Here is a 16,400-nt window from a genome sequence, read left to right as displayed (position 1 = left end):
CTACTTGTATTACAGTTTTCTATGCACCGCCAACATAATTCATTTAAACCTCTCTATTTAGTCATAAAATCCGCCCTTTCTCGATTCATTTTATGCAGTGAGACACCATCGTTTCAAATAAAATCAGAGACGAGGAAGCTATATTCTAGTATAAAAGTGGCAAAATGTACAATATTGCGGAGGAAGATGAAAATAAAAGAGAAAGCGTTGTCCAACATCTATAGTTTCATTTTCCATTTTATTGTGCTTTTGTTAAAATAAGTGTTCCCAAGGTGTGTGCAATGCATGTGATTTTGCAGCTGTATTCCCTGCTCCCAGTCAGAGGGAGGGAGCTGCTATCCGCCATTTTCGCTCCAGTTTACCACGCCCGTGGATCTAGCGGAAAGCGGTAGCAGCAGCAGCAAGCTGTCTCTGTCCCTCTGCTCGTTTTCGGAAACTAGCTGCGGACGTTGAGAGAGGAAAGTGCTCGTGGTGAACGGGCCAACAATCGGGCGATTTTATGTCAGTGTCTATGTGAGTGAGAGAGAGAGGGGGAGAAGGGGGGGAAAAACAAGAGCAGTGAAAAGAGGTTGCCGCAGGATATCGTTGCATCCCTTTACAGAGCGTGAGGACAACATCGAGAGAGAGAGAGATCAGAGACCCTCCCCTGGCCAGCTCTGGATTGCAAAAGAATCAGCGTCAGACCTTCTCTCTCTCTCTCTCGGCTCGTGCCTTCTCTTGGAGAGGAAACAGACATTGATCGTCTTTCTTTACCATTCCACCCCCTCAGCTCTTCTGAAACTCCTAGTGATTTCTCCATGTTTAGTCAGACCGTGATATACTGAGAGGAGAGACCCCCCCACCCTCCCACCAGCTCCAAGCACACACAGGTCGCGGAGAAAGACACTCCACACCAGTCGGCTACATGACTCTCGACTCCATCATGGCGTGCTGCCTTAGCGAAGAGGCGAAAGAAGCCAAAAGGATCAACGCGGAGATCGAAAGGCAGCTCCGGAGAGACAAGCGGGATGCACGGCGAGAGCTCAAATTACTGCTGCTCGGTGAGTCTTACAGATGAAGAGGACGCGGGGTTTGTTTATTGGGGGGGGGGAGCGGGAAGGAGAGTGAAGGGTGCTTTAAAATAAAGTTCATATTCAGTAAAAATGGAAATAATTTACATTTTTAAAACATTCCACAACCGCCGCCCCCCACCAACGGGAATGCAACAGACTGTGTCGGTGCCGCTTCTTTGAGTGAATCGGATATGTATGAGGTACAGTGTTGTTAACCTGTCACTTGTGCGTGTTTATTTATTTACCCTTTAATTTGGTAAGAGTTGTTTGTAATGGGAATTAATTTTGCCGACGTTGTTTTCAGTTCTGGATGCGTAACCCAGAATAGGAGGCAGCTGATGTTATTCTTTCGTAACTAGTGTCTTGTTGGCGAAAATAGCTGGCCTATTTGCAATAATGGCTTGTAGTGATGGTCAGCATTGTTCAACTGTAGCCATTTTACAAAACGATAGTAGTCGGAACATGTTTGGTCAATTTTTGTGATCTGGATGTAGATGAGTTTTGCACTATGCTGATGTTACTGGAATCTTGTAAAAATTAAACCCGCCTCTCTCCATTCTGAGCGGTTTGTACATTGCTACGTCTAAAGGAAATGAATATATACTTAGTATGTAACTTATGCATTCATTATAGTGAAAATTGTCTTGAAGTATTGCTTATGCAGGAAAACGCATAATATTCTCAAAACACTGGTCGACTTAACGGGTGAGATTTTAAAGTTGTGTGTGGTTGAACATAGTGTGCTTAACCAAATAAGTTTGAATAATATAAATGTTGTACAGTTACTGTATGTAGACTAAACTATTACCACAAGTCATATCATAAATTAGCATATGTTTTGTACAATTTTAGATTACAAAATACAGGTAATTAGTAAACATCACATTTGGACGGTAATGGGTACTTTTGGCAATGTTTATTTCTATCTAAATCATTAGAACAGCATTTCAAAAACTGGAGATTCCTAAACTCTTCCCTGTTGTGTTTTAATTTTGAGGAACAAGAATGCAGAACAGTACAAGATGAACAGAGTGCAGCTAGAACAAGCCTTTTTACAGTTAGGTCAAAGTGGAGAAGTGCTTTCAAGTTAACTGTTCCAAGTGCTTCATGAAAAATGTGTGTTGGACAAGAAGCATGTTATTGTGTCTCTGATTATATGATTAGATGGATTGCATGATCACATTCAGCCAGAGGCAGCAATTCTATTACACCAATGTAAAATTTTGTCAGAGAAGAAAAAACTGCAAATTGTCAAATCAGGGAAGACCAATGAATAATAGCCTCGTTAAGGAAGGAAGCATCCTTTTAATGAAAATATGAAAAACTTTAATGTTTGGAGAAAGATATTTAGTGATCTGTATCATTTTTGACTCCGTTATATTAATTGGTGCATGTATTCTTGTTTTTGAACTGGAAGTCTTGTTGATCATTTTATGGCAAGAATTCCTCAGTATGCTGCAAAGAAATAGTATATTATGAGGTCTACCTTTGCATCCAAAAGGTACATTTGCTAGTTCCTTTTAAGTAGTGACATGAGTCCAGGTCAAATTAGATTTCTTATCTGTTTGGCGTACAGTTCAACTCTATTTGTATACGGAAGCATTCTTGTATCGTTAAACTCCTCATCTGTATGTATTCAAGCTTGTCATAACTGTTCATGAATTGAAATCAGTATATAACATTACCCTACTGTTTAAGACTTGCACTTGCTACACACGTTGTTATTTAGATCTGACAGATCAAATTTTGTTTAAATATCTGTTCAGCAAAGTAAAAGTTATTAATCCATGAAAGGTTTATGTATCAAGATCGAACTCTTAATGTGTTCCTGGAGTCTTACTCTTACATCAACATGTTGGAGGTAATAGATAAAAACATGTGGGAGAAGTATCTGTACATGCTACCTGAGTTGTTATTTTGACATGACCCATTTAAGTCTTGTTTCTATGTGACATATTGAGTCTTAACTTGTAACAAAAACATTTTTCTGCACTTTGATTTAATATGGATTTGTTTTGTGTTATGGTGGGTTACATCATTACACCACAATAGAGCTTTAAAACCATTAACTGCAGCAGCATTAGGTTATAAGGTTAAAGTAGGGGAATGCAGATAACACAATTAAAGATTGCAGTGTGGCATTCACAGTGACATTACCTGGCACCTGAGTTGTACTTCTGGCTGCATTAATGTTGGTGTGAAATACTATTTGTGTTGAGATATTGACTGACAGATCTCGCAGCTGGAGTGTAGGAGTTGCTGAACATAATTTGTTAAATTATTAATAACACAGCACTATTAATATTAATGTGTGGGTTAATAATGTTAACCCTCTGAAGCAGACCCTCAATGAGATAAATGCAATTGGTTATGTCTAAAACTAAATCACTGTTTTCCTATTGATGTTTGCCAGGTAATGGCGATCTTTTAGACTTTTTAATTGTTTACCATGGCAACCTACTTAGTCCATGTGAAAAATATATTATAATTCTGAAATATGTGACCCTATGGAAGGGTCAATGTTAGGTATGAGTGGCTTCTTTTAATAAGCACAGTCTTAATCCACTTATTAAAAATATGACTTAAACATCACTGGGTGCACCTTGCCTCATAAGACAACTCCTGCTGAGGACCAAGCCATGCTTTATCATTTTGTTGTACTGTTAGTCAGTGTGTTCTTCTGAATTATTCATGGTCTTTTTAGCCACCTGCAGCTGGGTTCAACAATTAGACTTGAGGTGTCAGAGCAGGAAACACTTACTTCGCATTTTAGTGGAAAAATCTTGAAAACCCATCAACATTACAATTACCTCCAAAAGTAATAAGGACAGGATTTCCCACTTGTCCTCACCTTCCACCCCATTAGTCTCTGCACTCTTCTGCTAACACCAACTGGACCCCACCACTAAGAACATCTTCACCTCCCATCCGTCTCTGTCTTCCGCAAGGACCATTCCCTTTGTCACTCCTTGGTTCATGCCACTCCTTGGTTTGTGCCAGCATTGAGTTCTCCAGTTTCAAATAATCTTCCCATAATTCTTTCCTCTCCAGCCTTCCCCAATCCCCCACCCCTAATTCCATTTCTATTACCAACCCATCCTTCCAGCTACCAACTGAATACATACCTCCCAACAGTCAACCAGGTCGGTCGCACCACCTGTGTTCACAATCACTACCTCACCATTCCGACCTTCTCCCCACCCTGCCTTTATCTGCAGCTCTCCCTACCCCCAGCTCCTTTCCTGAAATGTCGATTTGTTCACATCCAGCTGCTGCCTGGCTTGTTGTATTCCTTATTGTTAAAAAGGCATGCAAATTGTTGGATGCATAATGAATGTCATAACATATAAGGTATGAAGGAAAAAAAGCTTGCAATTATATCATGCCTTTCATGAGCTCTTTGTTCCAAACCACTTGACAGATAATTAAAAATTTTGAAGTGAACTGTTGCAGGAAATGTTGAAACCAAGCCACACCAAGGAACATCTCACAAATAGCATTGTAACAATGACTAAGTAACCTGTTCTAATGTAGTTAGTTGAACATGGTTTTCATGCACTATCGGCGTAGTACATTGATCTTTTATGTCCATTTGAGAGAACAGACTGGCTGCAATGACGTCTGATTTGAAAGTGGCTGGATCATGAGGATAGGTGTCTGCAATCGGATTAATCTTGGAACTTTTTGATTCAGTTGCAAGTTTTACACCTGTCCTTGATCACATGGAAGACATTGTAAAACTAGTTAATCCTTGTGAGACTACAGCTGTGGTTCAGGGTGCAGTTTGGTTTTGGCACAAGAGACGTGCTGCTTTAGGTCTATTTACCATACAAAGAAAAGGTTGAGAAGGAATATAATACTTGTTAAAATTACAAAGACTATGGACAAGTTTGATTTTAGTCGATTTTGTTTTCTGCACAAATGTTGTTTTGCACTAGGCCAGACCACTCAAAACGTTCTTGAGCAGGCAACCCAGACCATAACTTTGCAATTTATTTCGGTATGTGTACCGTGAAAATTACCTGGAGTAAGTTACCTAGGTTGCCTACTAGGTTTTAAAAACAGCCAGAAATTTATTAACAAAGAACAAATTTATTAACAGTGAAGTGCAAAGAGCAGAATAAAGAACCCTTACCGAACTCCATCTATCCAAACTAGACTTAATTATGCTGTTCCGAATATATACAACAGTCTCAATAAGCAAACCCCATTTTAAAAAAAAAAGTTTTTTTAAAAAAAAGGAACAGATGCTTACGGGTTGAAGTTAGAAGGGCAGAGAGAATTTGTTTCCACACAGCTCACTGTTCAATTCCCAACTAGTTCTGGACTGGACTGAACTAAACTAAACTGCTCAGCTAGAGAGTTGACCACTCCCCTTTCATTATACAGGTCACTTCTAAAACATGATTACTTTGGCCTGAAGTCTCATTTGCTTACACCTCAACAAAAATGTCTCTCATTACCCTTTCATCTAATCAGCACTGAGAGCGTTTTTTTTACCCCTCTGAGAAAAACCAAGAACACCGTGTTCTTGAGAAAAGGAACAGCTTTTAGAAAAAAGGAAACCAGCTTTGTGACAATAATATGTCAAAATTATGTGATACATGGAGAAAGGTGCAAATTTGAAACACATTAACAACCGAATGGGCTTAAAGTTTCACTACATAAAAATTCACAATTAAATCATCTTCAAAACTAGTAACACTTCCTTTCCTCTGTTGGTACAGAATCAGAATGCAGGACCAAACCTACAAATCATGTGGTCCCAGAATCCAGAGCCTGTTCACACAGTCCACTGCTGAACTTCTAACTGGTTTTGGACTGAACTGCTCAGCTAGAGAGCTGACCACTCCCCTTTCATTATACAGGTTACTTCTAAAACATGACCACTATGGCCTGAAGTCTCATCTGTTTACAAAAAAACAAAAAGGCCTCTCAGTACCCTTTAATATCTGTACCAAACCAGTCTAATTGGAACCAGGAGAGTTTTACGACCCCTCTGAAAAAGAAACAAGGACACAGTATCCTTGAGAAAAGGAACAGCTTTTAGAAAAAAGGGGCCAGCTTTGTGATGTAAGCACTCCTGGTAACATTTCTCAATTAAGGGAAACAATGTAAAGCCGAAATGCAAAATAATTTTTTTCCCCATTGGTAAGAATGTGAAACTGGTTACCAATATGAATGATGGGACCAAATAGCTTTTTGTCTGTCTTGGTTTCTGAGTGTAATTGCAAAGATCTATACCTTTCTCACATCTGTAACTTTGAGAAGTTGGTTTGTGCTATCTTAAGCCATTGCAATCTATGTTGTATAGGTACATCTACAATGCTCGGGGTTCAAGAAGGAATTTAGCAAAATCTATCAACACATGGGATTCTGGTAATGGATAAGGCAGAAAGGCACGAGGTGACTTGCTTGTTTGGAGAGCCAGTTCACATACAAAATTTGAGTGGTTTCCATTTGTGCTGCAATAATTCTGTAGTAGTGGTTAGAAGTGTGCCAGGGAATGTTGTAGATAGATGAGCTAAATGTACTAATTGTTTTCTATCTGAAATGAAAAATTAGTGTTCTGACCAGGTGAAGGTGGGTGAATTAGCTTCCCTCTCTTCTTCCTCCTTGATTTGCCACAAAATGCAAAGCAATATATCTCTCTCTCGTAGAAATGTAACTATCCAATATTGCTTCTAGAATAAGGAGCCTATTACAAAATTTTCTTGAATGAAAGAGAACATTTTTATTTTCTGATAACTCTGGCGGAAATAACAAAAACACAACATGAGCAGAAGTTCAAAAAGTGATGTGTCTAGTTTAAATGGAAGATGAAATAATACACATTAAAAGGTGAAGGTTATCACCTGAGATTACAGTTTTAATGCTTTGTGTGTTCTGCAGTAGTGAATACCGCAGATCTATTTGTGTTTTTGCTGTCTGGATGTTTTTGTCCAATTAGTATTGCCACTGTATTCTTTATCCTTTTGAGAGGCAAAGCTAGAGAGCTTTCTGTAATTTTGCAGTCAAAAATTCATCTTCCCTGCTTTTATGTACAGCTGGTTTATGCATTTCAATGTCTGATATCACTTGTTTCCAAACTTGGTAATTGCATCTTCCATTCTTCGCCTTAAGTAGGTAAAATGTGTATAGGGGACAAATCAACATCGAATAGGGTTTCATCCTGTCTGACTGAGTGGAGAAGTTTCCATGTCTTCTGTTTAAAAATGTTAATTTCAGGCGTGTTATCGTGTCCTGACAAAGGGTCACTAGACTTGAAACTTTAACTCCGTTCTCTCTCTATAAATGCCTCCAGACCTGCTATGCTTCTTCACTCTTTTGTGTATTTTGCATTGGTTTCACAGAGCTTGGCCAACTTGTGTGAGCAGTTGATAGCCGTGGCCATTTGAAGGCAGTGTTTTGTTTCTTTTTAAAAGCATTTCAGTCCATGACAGTCCCAAATATTAAAAGCAGATGATGGTATTTGAAAATCAGCAGTTTGTATGTTATCACTATTGTGCCACTGTTTACTGTAAGCCTATCATATTCAGTGATTCACAATGTTGGTATTGATCTGAAGGCCTGCTGTTTTAGGGGTTTACTTTAATTGAACTGATTTTCTGTTGCTATGACATAATAACATATGGGCATAGTAATCCTGGTTTCTATGGCAGAATTATTGATGCAGTGCTTCATTTTGCAAACATTTGCAGAAATGTTATCAATACGTTATAAAGCTACATGTGTCTGCAGAGGTGTTGTGATGTCAACAATAATCACATTTATATCTTGTGGCTTTAAAAATGTGTTTTTCTAATATATTAAAATATGTAAATAATGAATATGTGGTGAATGGTCTTTCTGGCTACAGTTATCTGTCGAGTGGTGATTTGTCATTTCTTCAGCTGTGTAACACAGCTGGACATTCTTGATGTTTGTTTATAAAGTATTCACTAGTAGAATTTGAGAGTCTGATTTGAGTAGTGATGTTCATTGGCCAGTTGATTTATGATCCCTTTTGGGTGCAGTGAATGTGATTATAGTGTCCATAGTATTAATGCTAGCTTAAGTCATATGTGTCCTGGATAAGGATTTTTTTTTGATTTACGTGGTATAGGACCAAATGATATTGATCATCACAGGTGTTTTTGAATAGTTTTATCCCATCTTGGCGTGAACTTATTAAACATACTTAGGTTTTGAACTGATTGTAAGTGATAATTTTGAATAAGATCTAAAGGGAATGCAAGATCATGTGCAATTATATTTTCTTTTGAGCATTCTATTGACAGAACCTGAACTATTTTGAAATAACATGAGAGGGATGATAAAATGCTCAACATTTATTAATTTTTTGAATGAGTAATTACTATTATATGGGTAAAGAAACCTCAATTTTTGATGGTCTTGGTTGAAAGAGTAGTGTTGACCAGGACACCAGGAAAATTCTATACCCTTAATTGTTCCATGGAATATATTTTACAGCCAGGTGAATTACTGTGACACAGACTGGGCCTTATCTGGAAGATGACATTTCTTACTATGACATTACAGCAACAACCTTCAATTCTATCGACTGTAAAATGATATGAATAACTTAACTGAGTTGGCAAAGATGTAGCAACTAGAGTATAACTTGGGGAAAAATAGGCATATCTGAATGAAGAGAGAGTGCAGAGCTCTCACTTGCAGAGGGATGTGAGTACTTTAATGCACTTATCAGACAATGTTTAAATTAGATACAGCAGATAACCAAGAAAGTAAATTGTATGTTGTTACTTATTCTAAGGGTAATGGAATATAAAAGGAGGAAGATTATGCTCCAGTTTGACTGGACACAACTAAGACTGCATCTGGTGTAATGTGTTCAGCATTGGTCACCTTATTTAATAAGGGTAGAAATGCATTGGAGGCAATTCAAAGAAGGGTTACCAGACTAATAGCTGGGATGAGGAGCTGAGTTAGAAAGAAAGGTTGGATAGGCTAGACCTGATTCTGCTGGAGTTTAGAAGAGCAGGAGGTGACTTGATTGAAAATGCAACATCTTGAGGGTCTTGTCAGAGTAGATGTGGAGAGAGATTTTCCCTTTTATGGTAAGGGTTACTGTTTACATTCATGAGTTGTCCATTTAGGACAAATGGGGTTACTTTTGTTTTCTTGGAAACGGTTGGTTCTTTGAAAGTACCGCCCTGGAAAGGCAGTGGAAACAGAAACTTTGAATTTTCTTTTAAGGCAGAAATGCACAGATTCTTAATAAACAAGAGGGTAAAAAATTAGAGAAGGCAGGAATGTGAGTTTATAGTTGCAATCATATCAACCTGACCTTATTGAATAATGGAGCAGGCTTGAGGGGCTGAATGTCCTACCGTAAGCTCTAATTTGTATGGTTGTACATTCATGCATATGTGAAAGTCCCTGGCAAGCTCAGTGTTATTGTCCATCTTTAGATGCCATTGTAGAAGTTTTTGTGAGCTGTATTCTTGAACGTCTGCAGTCTGTCTGATTGTAGGTATACTACAGTAATGTCAGGAAGGGATTTCCAGGATGGTCACAAAGCAACAGATGATCTAGTTCCTAGTTAGCTTGGTGGTTGACTTGTGGGGAAGATTCCAAGTATTTGTGTTCGTATACATCTTCTGCCCTTTTCTTCTGGGTAGTCAAGGTCACAGGATTGGAAGGTGCTATCAGAGAAGCCTTGGTGATTGTTTCAGTGCATATTTTCGGTGGTACACAATGGAAAACAGTGTTGCACCAGAAATGGATTGCATGTTTAAGCTAGTGAATAGGTACCGACCATGTAGGATGCTTTGAAGTAAATAGTGTCAAACTGTTTGAATACAACACTGCAACCATATTCATCTAGTCAAATGAAGAATATTCCTACAGGGCACAAATGATCATGTTGATGTTGGACAGACTTCTAATTGTCCAGTTATCATTGCAATGTTGTATTCTTAAGCTGTTCCCATCATTTGTTACCTGGACACATTTTCGTCAAGAGCCTTCTCATTCTCTGCGGTCACCAAGGTAAAATGTTGTAGATCATCATAGGCATGGCTGACTTTCAAATATTTTGTCATTCTCCTTGAGAAGGCATTCTTGCCTTAGGCCTGCTTATGGAATTCTTCCCACCTGAAGTGTGTTTTTTAACTCATTGCATACTGTTATCACAAATACTGTAAGGCGTCTGGATATTTTTGTATGTGAACTCTTGTTCCTACAAATGAAATGTACAAATTGATGCAAGCTGAGATTTGGAAATTAAACAATTTAAACTATGGTCACTCATAGACTTTGTAATGTCCAAATTCCCTCCTTTCAGATTGTTTGACAGATTTTGTGGTTTGTGATTATTGTGAGAGTATTTTAGTCAGATTTAGCTGCATTTGCACGAATTTCATGTGTCTTTTGGCTGAGTCTGAGGTGCATTGTGCTTTTTTTTGGGGGGGAGGGGATTTGTTAGTGCAAGATCTAGTCAGATTTCTTACTGTACCTTGCCATACCTACATCATTAACTACTTTAGATTAGATTAGATTACTTACAGTGTGGAAACAGGCCCTTCGGCCTAACAAGTCCACACTGACCTGCCGAAGCGCAACCCACCCAGACCCATTCCCCTACATTTGCCCCTTCACCAAACACTATGGGCAATTTGACTTGGCCAATTCACTTAACCTGCATATCTTTGGACTGTGGGAGGAAACCGGAGCACCCGGAGGAAACCCACGCAGACACGGGGAGAATGTGCAAACTCCACACAGAGTCGCCTGAGGCGGGAATTGAACCCGGGTCTCTGGCATTGTGAGGCAGTAGTGCTAACCACTGTGCCACCTGTGCTGCCCACCCCTAACACACTTCCGCCCATATTTTATAACAAACTTGTCGCTTACCAGATATCTCTGAATTCATCAAGATTTGCACCTTTTTTTTAAAACCTGTTGTGCAACTAGACAAGCACAGTCAGTCCAGAGCTGCCCTGCATGGTTGCTGACAATTGCCTTGGACATGGCAGATGGGCGTAATTTGGTACCCTGGTTTGTGACCCCGGGGTCCCGCTGGGCAAGTGGTGCCCATGTTGAACTTGCTTTTCCCTTAAAAAGCCACAGTAGAGGCCACAATACCAGACTCTGCCTACTGGTCTGAGGTAAAATATCCAGCACTTTAGAAGAGGTTCACTGTCTTTCTCCGGTCTTCGAGAATATGTTTCACCATCTTCTCTTTGATACCTCACATTCATGGAGATCATAGGATCCATACAGTGTGGAAGCTGGCCATTTGGCCTATCCAGTCTGCACTGAACCTCCAAAAGATCACACTCCGACCCAGGATTCTTGGAGGTTGGCAAATGTTGATGACAATATCCATGGATGTGAAGTACATATGGCTGGTGCCGATGGACCATGCCCTGAGATGTTAGTGCCAATTTCCAACAGAAATGCAATTTTGAACAAGTGGCAAGCTGAATCTGCCAGGTACCTGCTTTGGCTTCTTTGCATTTTCCTGACATTGAACTTGTTTAGTAAAATGGGATGCTGAATATTAAAGAGGTAAATTGTGCAGTTAACAAGGTGTTTAACAAGCAATAGTGTCAGTTGTCAAGTTACCGCTGTCTAGTAAGAATCTCACCACGCTACTTGTTCAAAGCATAAAAGGTGGGCCTCACTGCATTTGCTGCCTGATTCTTCCACACATCTTGTCGCGACCTATATCACTGTGAGCCTTGTAAGATCTAATGACATCCTTTTTGCTTACAATGATAAAATGGAACTTACTTTCATTAAAGTGTGTTTGATTCCAAAAAAAAGCAAAATTTCTGTACTGTACGACAGCTCTGAGAGTTCTTTGCGACCTATTTGCTATTAAAAACCAGACAAGTGGCACATTGTTAATTTCTGAACCAGTTGAATGCTGATTTGAATAAATCTTAGTTTGGGCGATAGTTTCCTGGGGATCTGTTGCTATGACTGGCTAGCTGACCTCCTTGCCACATTCAAGAAAGTTCTTTTCTATGGTTAGCATTGCTGTTTCATAGTGCCAGGGTGGCTGGCTGAATGGACATTGCACGTTCTCCCTGTGTCTGTATGAGTTCCTTTGGGTGCTTTGATTTCCTCCCACAGTCAAAAGATGTGCAGATTAGATTGGCCATGGGGAAGGCAAGACTACAGGGTTGGGAGAGAGTCTGGGTAGGATTTTTCTACAACCTCTACCACCTGAACACGTGCACCAGCCGGTTTCGTAATAGTTTCTACCCTACTGTTGTTAGAATATTGAACGGACATACAAACGCTTAAGTTCAACTGTGTCTGTGTTTTTGTTTTTGTTGCTGTTTACCTATTATTTACTATCTATGTTATTTAACTATGTGATCTGCCTATATTGCTCACAAGACAAAGCTTTTCAATGTGCCTTGGTACATGTGACAATAAATTCAATTCAATTCAATTCATGTTCTTTGGAGCATTGATATGGACTCGATGGGCTGAATGGCCTGTCTTCACGCTGTCGGGATTCTCTGATTCTTGAACCATACAAGTACCAAGTTTATCATCAGAAGAGTGAATTTAGCATTGGCATCTAGGTTAGGTCCTCATTGACTATCTCATTATCAACATCCTCTGGGTTGCCATTACTGGAAACGGAAGTGAGCTAGCCATAAGTATATTGAGGCTACAAGAGTAAGTCAATGGTGAGGACTTTTGAAGTGCATAACTTGCCTAGTGTCTTCCCAAGCCTGTTTACCATCAACAATGTATATGTCAGGAATGCGATGGAGCACTCCCTACTTGCCTGGGTGAGTGCAGCTCTAACATTGTTCAAGGTGCTTGGCATCCTCCAGGGCAAGCAGTTGAAGTTAATCAGACGGGTCCCCGATCCAATGCCCTTCACTATGTGTAACATCTACAAAATGCACAGCACTCGATCACTAAGGCTTCTCCGACAGCATCTTCCAGACTTGTGACCTGTTCCACGTAGGAGGATAAAGACAGCAGGTACATGGGAACACAACAACTTAGAAGTTCCTGTCCAAGATGCACACCATCCTGACTTGAATGTATGTCACACCTACTTCTGTTACTGGGTCACGATCCTGGAACTCCATTGTTATGGTATCATGGTTCCGAACCCAGACAAGGAGTGCAGCAATTCAAGAAGGATGCTCATCATCACCTTTTTTGAAGTGCAGTTAGGGATGGGGAATAACTGCTTTCCTCACTAATGAATTCCAAACCTCATGAATAAATAATAAAATAATACTTGGTCTCTGGCATTATAGGGCTCACTTCAAGAGAATAATATGCATTGGTGCTTCCTTCCTGCTCTGAAGTTGAAGCTACAAATGTATTCCTCATTGCTCCAATGCTCACTCCCAAGCCCTGCATTATTAGTACTACAGCCAGAATCTGAATATTCTTTATAAATGATTAAATTACAAGCCAAAGTTACAATTTTTAAATTTATAAGATTATGATGTTTTGAGACACTCCAGATTTAGAGTAAATGAAAAGGCTTACGTGCTCAATTTTGAAGTCCGACAACAGTTACTTTGGATGGTTTGATTGTTAGAGGTCATCGAAACACATTAGTGTTTTACTGAAAAGGTGCAAGCTATTTATGCTCGGACATTATGATAGGCATCTATTCCTTGACAGTGGTAGACTGAGTTTTCCAGAATTGCAAGATGACATTGGTTGTGTGCAGTTATGCTATCTGGGTGTTTTTAGGATGTGAAGAGAGGTGAGGTTGAGTATAGCTGTTTACAATTTCTACCTTGATACAAAGTAGTTTCATGTCACTCTGGAAGAGGGCAGATTAAGCCAATTTTGAGATTGGCTTACAAGCTTCCCTACAATAATACAGACAAAAAGTGGTTCCATGTGGTTGAAGAGAGAAAAGACCACTTGGCTTTGTGAGCTACCACAGCTGAAGTAAGAGGCAGATTGCATCACTTTGAAACACATCCTGCAGCCATCAAGGGATTCTGAAAGATTGGTCCTGCATGGCCAGTGGGAAGAAGAATTATCAGAACAGGCATTAATGTTCATGTTCAATTTAACAGCCTCTCAAAAAGTTGAGGAAATTGTGTGGAGTCATCATTCAAAGTTACTGATTGATTGATTGAAACAGGTGGATAGACATTGGATTAAGGATTGTAATTCAATGGAAAATAAATTCTGTAATAGGTATAAAAGTAGCACGTTCCTTTTTGTCGTTTAAAGTATGTTATCTGCAAAATTAAAATAGCATTTCCTCAGTAGACTTGGACCATATCCAGACCTAAGCTGATGAATTCAAGTAATATTTGTGCCACAAGTGTCAGGCGGTGCTTATCTCTAACGAGAGTACCTAACCATTGCCCCTTGAATTTCAGTGGCATTACCATTGCTCAATCCTCCGCTATTAACATCCTGAGGGCTACCATTGGTTCAAATCTGAACTGGACAAGACATGTAAATATCATAGTGACAAAAGCAGGTCAAAGGCTAGGAAATCTGCAGTGAATAACTTGTCTTTGTTTCCCCAGTGGCTGACCAACATGTACATGGTGCATATCAGTAGTGTATGAGAACACTGACCATTTGTCCGGATGGATGCAGCTCTGACACCACTCAAGCTCAACACAATCCAGGAAAAGCCTTCATGGGGTGATAACGGGAATCACTGTCATAATGTTAGAAACGGGCAGCCAATAGGCTGTCATGAAGAGCATGTGATCAAGACCAGATTTATTTTAAAGTGTGTTGATGAAAGGATAAACGTGTGGCTATCTTTCCTGCTCTTCTTTGAGTAACAGCATGAGACCTTGTACTTTCACCCAAGAGGGCAGATGGTGCCTCAGTTTTATGTCTCATTCAAAACATAATTCTTCTGTGACAGCTCAACATTTACTCTGTACTGCTTTTTAGTGTCAGCCTAGATTTTTGTGCTGATTTTTGGGATTCTGGAATGGGACTCAAACTACTAGAGTTCTACCATTTGAACCATGGCTAAACTAAAGGATACCATTGTTATTCAGAGTTATTGCATTCATTGTTGGGCATGTTTAGTTTCATCAATCTTCAATTAGCTGGAGATGATTTAGCTTATCAGAAACTGAAGGAGAGTGATTGTGTTTTGGGGTACGAGGAGAAATATAGTGCTTCACTTCTTTTAATTCACTTAAGTTTTAAAACACAGCATAATAATGCATTCTATATCACAATTTTGTTTTTGAAAAATATGATTGTTCTCATGAGATGGTGTGCCCTGGAAGTGTGGTTTGTTGTCTTTACTATTGTTCCTCTATGAGGCACCCATGACCATGAGAGGTAACCAAAGATAAACTGTCACAAGCATCATCTGAGAATTTTGGATTTGATACATCTGTAACAGATAGTTTATAGTTCAGTAACATTGGAATTATTTAACTGTAGAAATTACATTGTCTTTCTTTCCTCAATTTTTTTCTAGCATGAAAAAGTTCAGTGAAAGTTTAAAGTAAGAGGTGACTTGATTGAAACATGCAAGATCCTGAAATATCTTACAGGGTAGTTAGAGAGGGAAATGTTCTTCTTATGGAAGAATTGAGAACAGGGGACTACAGTTTAGAAATTAGAAGTTGCCCTTAAAAGTTTTTCTCTGTAGATTTTAACTCTTTGAAACTTTCTTTCTGAAAAGGTGGTGATTATTTTTAATGGCAAGGTTATATACCTATTTCCACGATTACGGGGCCTTAATTGGTTCGCTACCATCTCAGTAGCAGGATTTCTCTTGATGCATTATCAGCTCCTTAGGAAATGTTTATCCTACCCTTTTATAAGCAATGACATTTCTGTTAGTATATTGAAACTATATTTTATATACAGTAGAGAAAGGTGTGAACATAGCACTGTTTTAGAAGCTTACGTTAGTTTTGTTTTTCCAGGTGCATCAGTCAGAGGGAAAGGGGTGCTGGGTGGGTTAGTCTTCAGAGGGTCAGTGTGGACTGGTTGAGCCGAAGGGCCTGTTTCCACACTGTAGGGAATCTAATCTAATCATGACCTGTATATCATGAATGCTTTATTATTAAGCTCTGGATTCCAACTAACTTTTTTTTAAAAACAGGATAACAATTTCATTACAGGTATATGCAATCTAAAACTTACTTTGGAGAAAAGCAATTAAATTTCACCATTTTAAAATTTTGTTCATGTACAAACCCTGACAATTGCCTCTAACTCTCAAATGCAAAACAATGCATACATGGGCTTGAAACTCCACACCATATAGCTTTCACAAGACTGCTCAAATTTTTAAGGCAGGGCATGTCACAATAAATACTGACATCTGAACAGTATCTTAGTGCAACAGTTGGTATCTATAACATGAATAACTTCTGCACA

The 16,400-nt window shown here is 39.2% G+C and overlaps 1 protein-coding gene across 2 annotated transcripts in view; it reads left to right on the top strand.

Annotated features, from left to right (window-relative positions):
* The first annotated feature begins 348 nt into the window (after positions 1-348).
* LOC140486318 (guanine nucleotide-binding protein G(q) subunit alpha) overlaps positions 349-16,400 on the top strand; it is a 212,445-nt gene continuing 196,393 nt past the window's right edge. The window contains exon 1 of one of the 2 annotated variants that reach the window (XM_072585296.1): positions 349-1,040. In XM_072585296.1, coding sequence (XP_072441397.1) covers positions 905-1,040 — 136 coding nt within the window. In that variant the 5' untranslated portion in view covers positions 349-904. The remainder of the gene's footprint in view (positions 1,041-16,400) is intronic. The other variant, XM_072585305.1, reaches the window with a different exon arrangement.

Source organism: Chiloscyllium punctatum, chromosome 2, assembly GCF_047496795.1.
Source record: "Chiloscyllium punctatum isolate Juve2018m chromosome 2, sChiPun1.3, whole genome shotgun sequence".
Lineage (NCBI taxonomy): Eukaryota > Metazoa > Chordata > Chondrichthyes > Orectolobiformes > Hemiscylliidae > Chiloscyllium > Chiloscyllium punctatum.
This window is presented reverse-complemented; position numbering and strand designations above follow the sequence as displayed.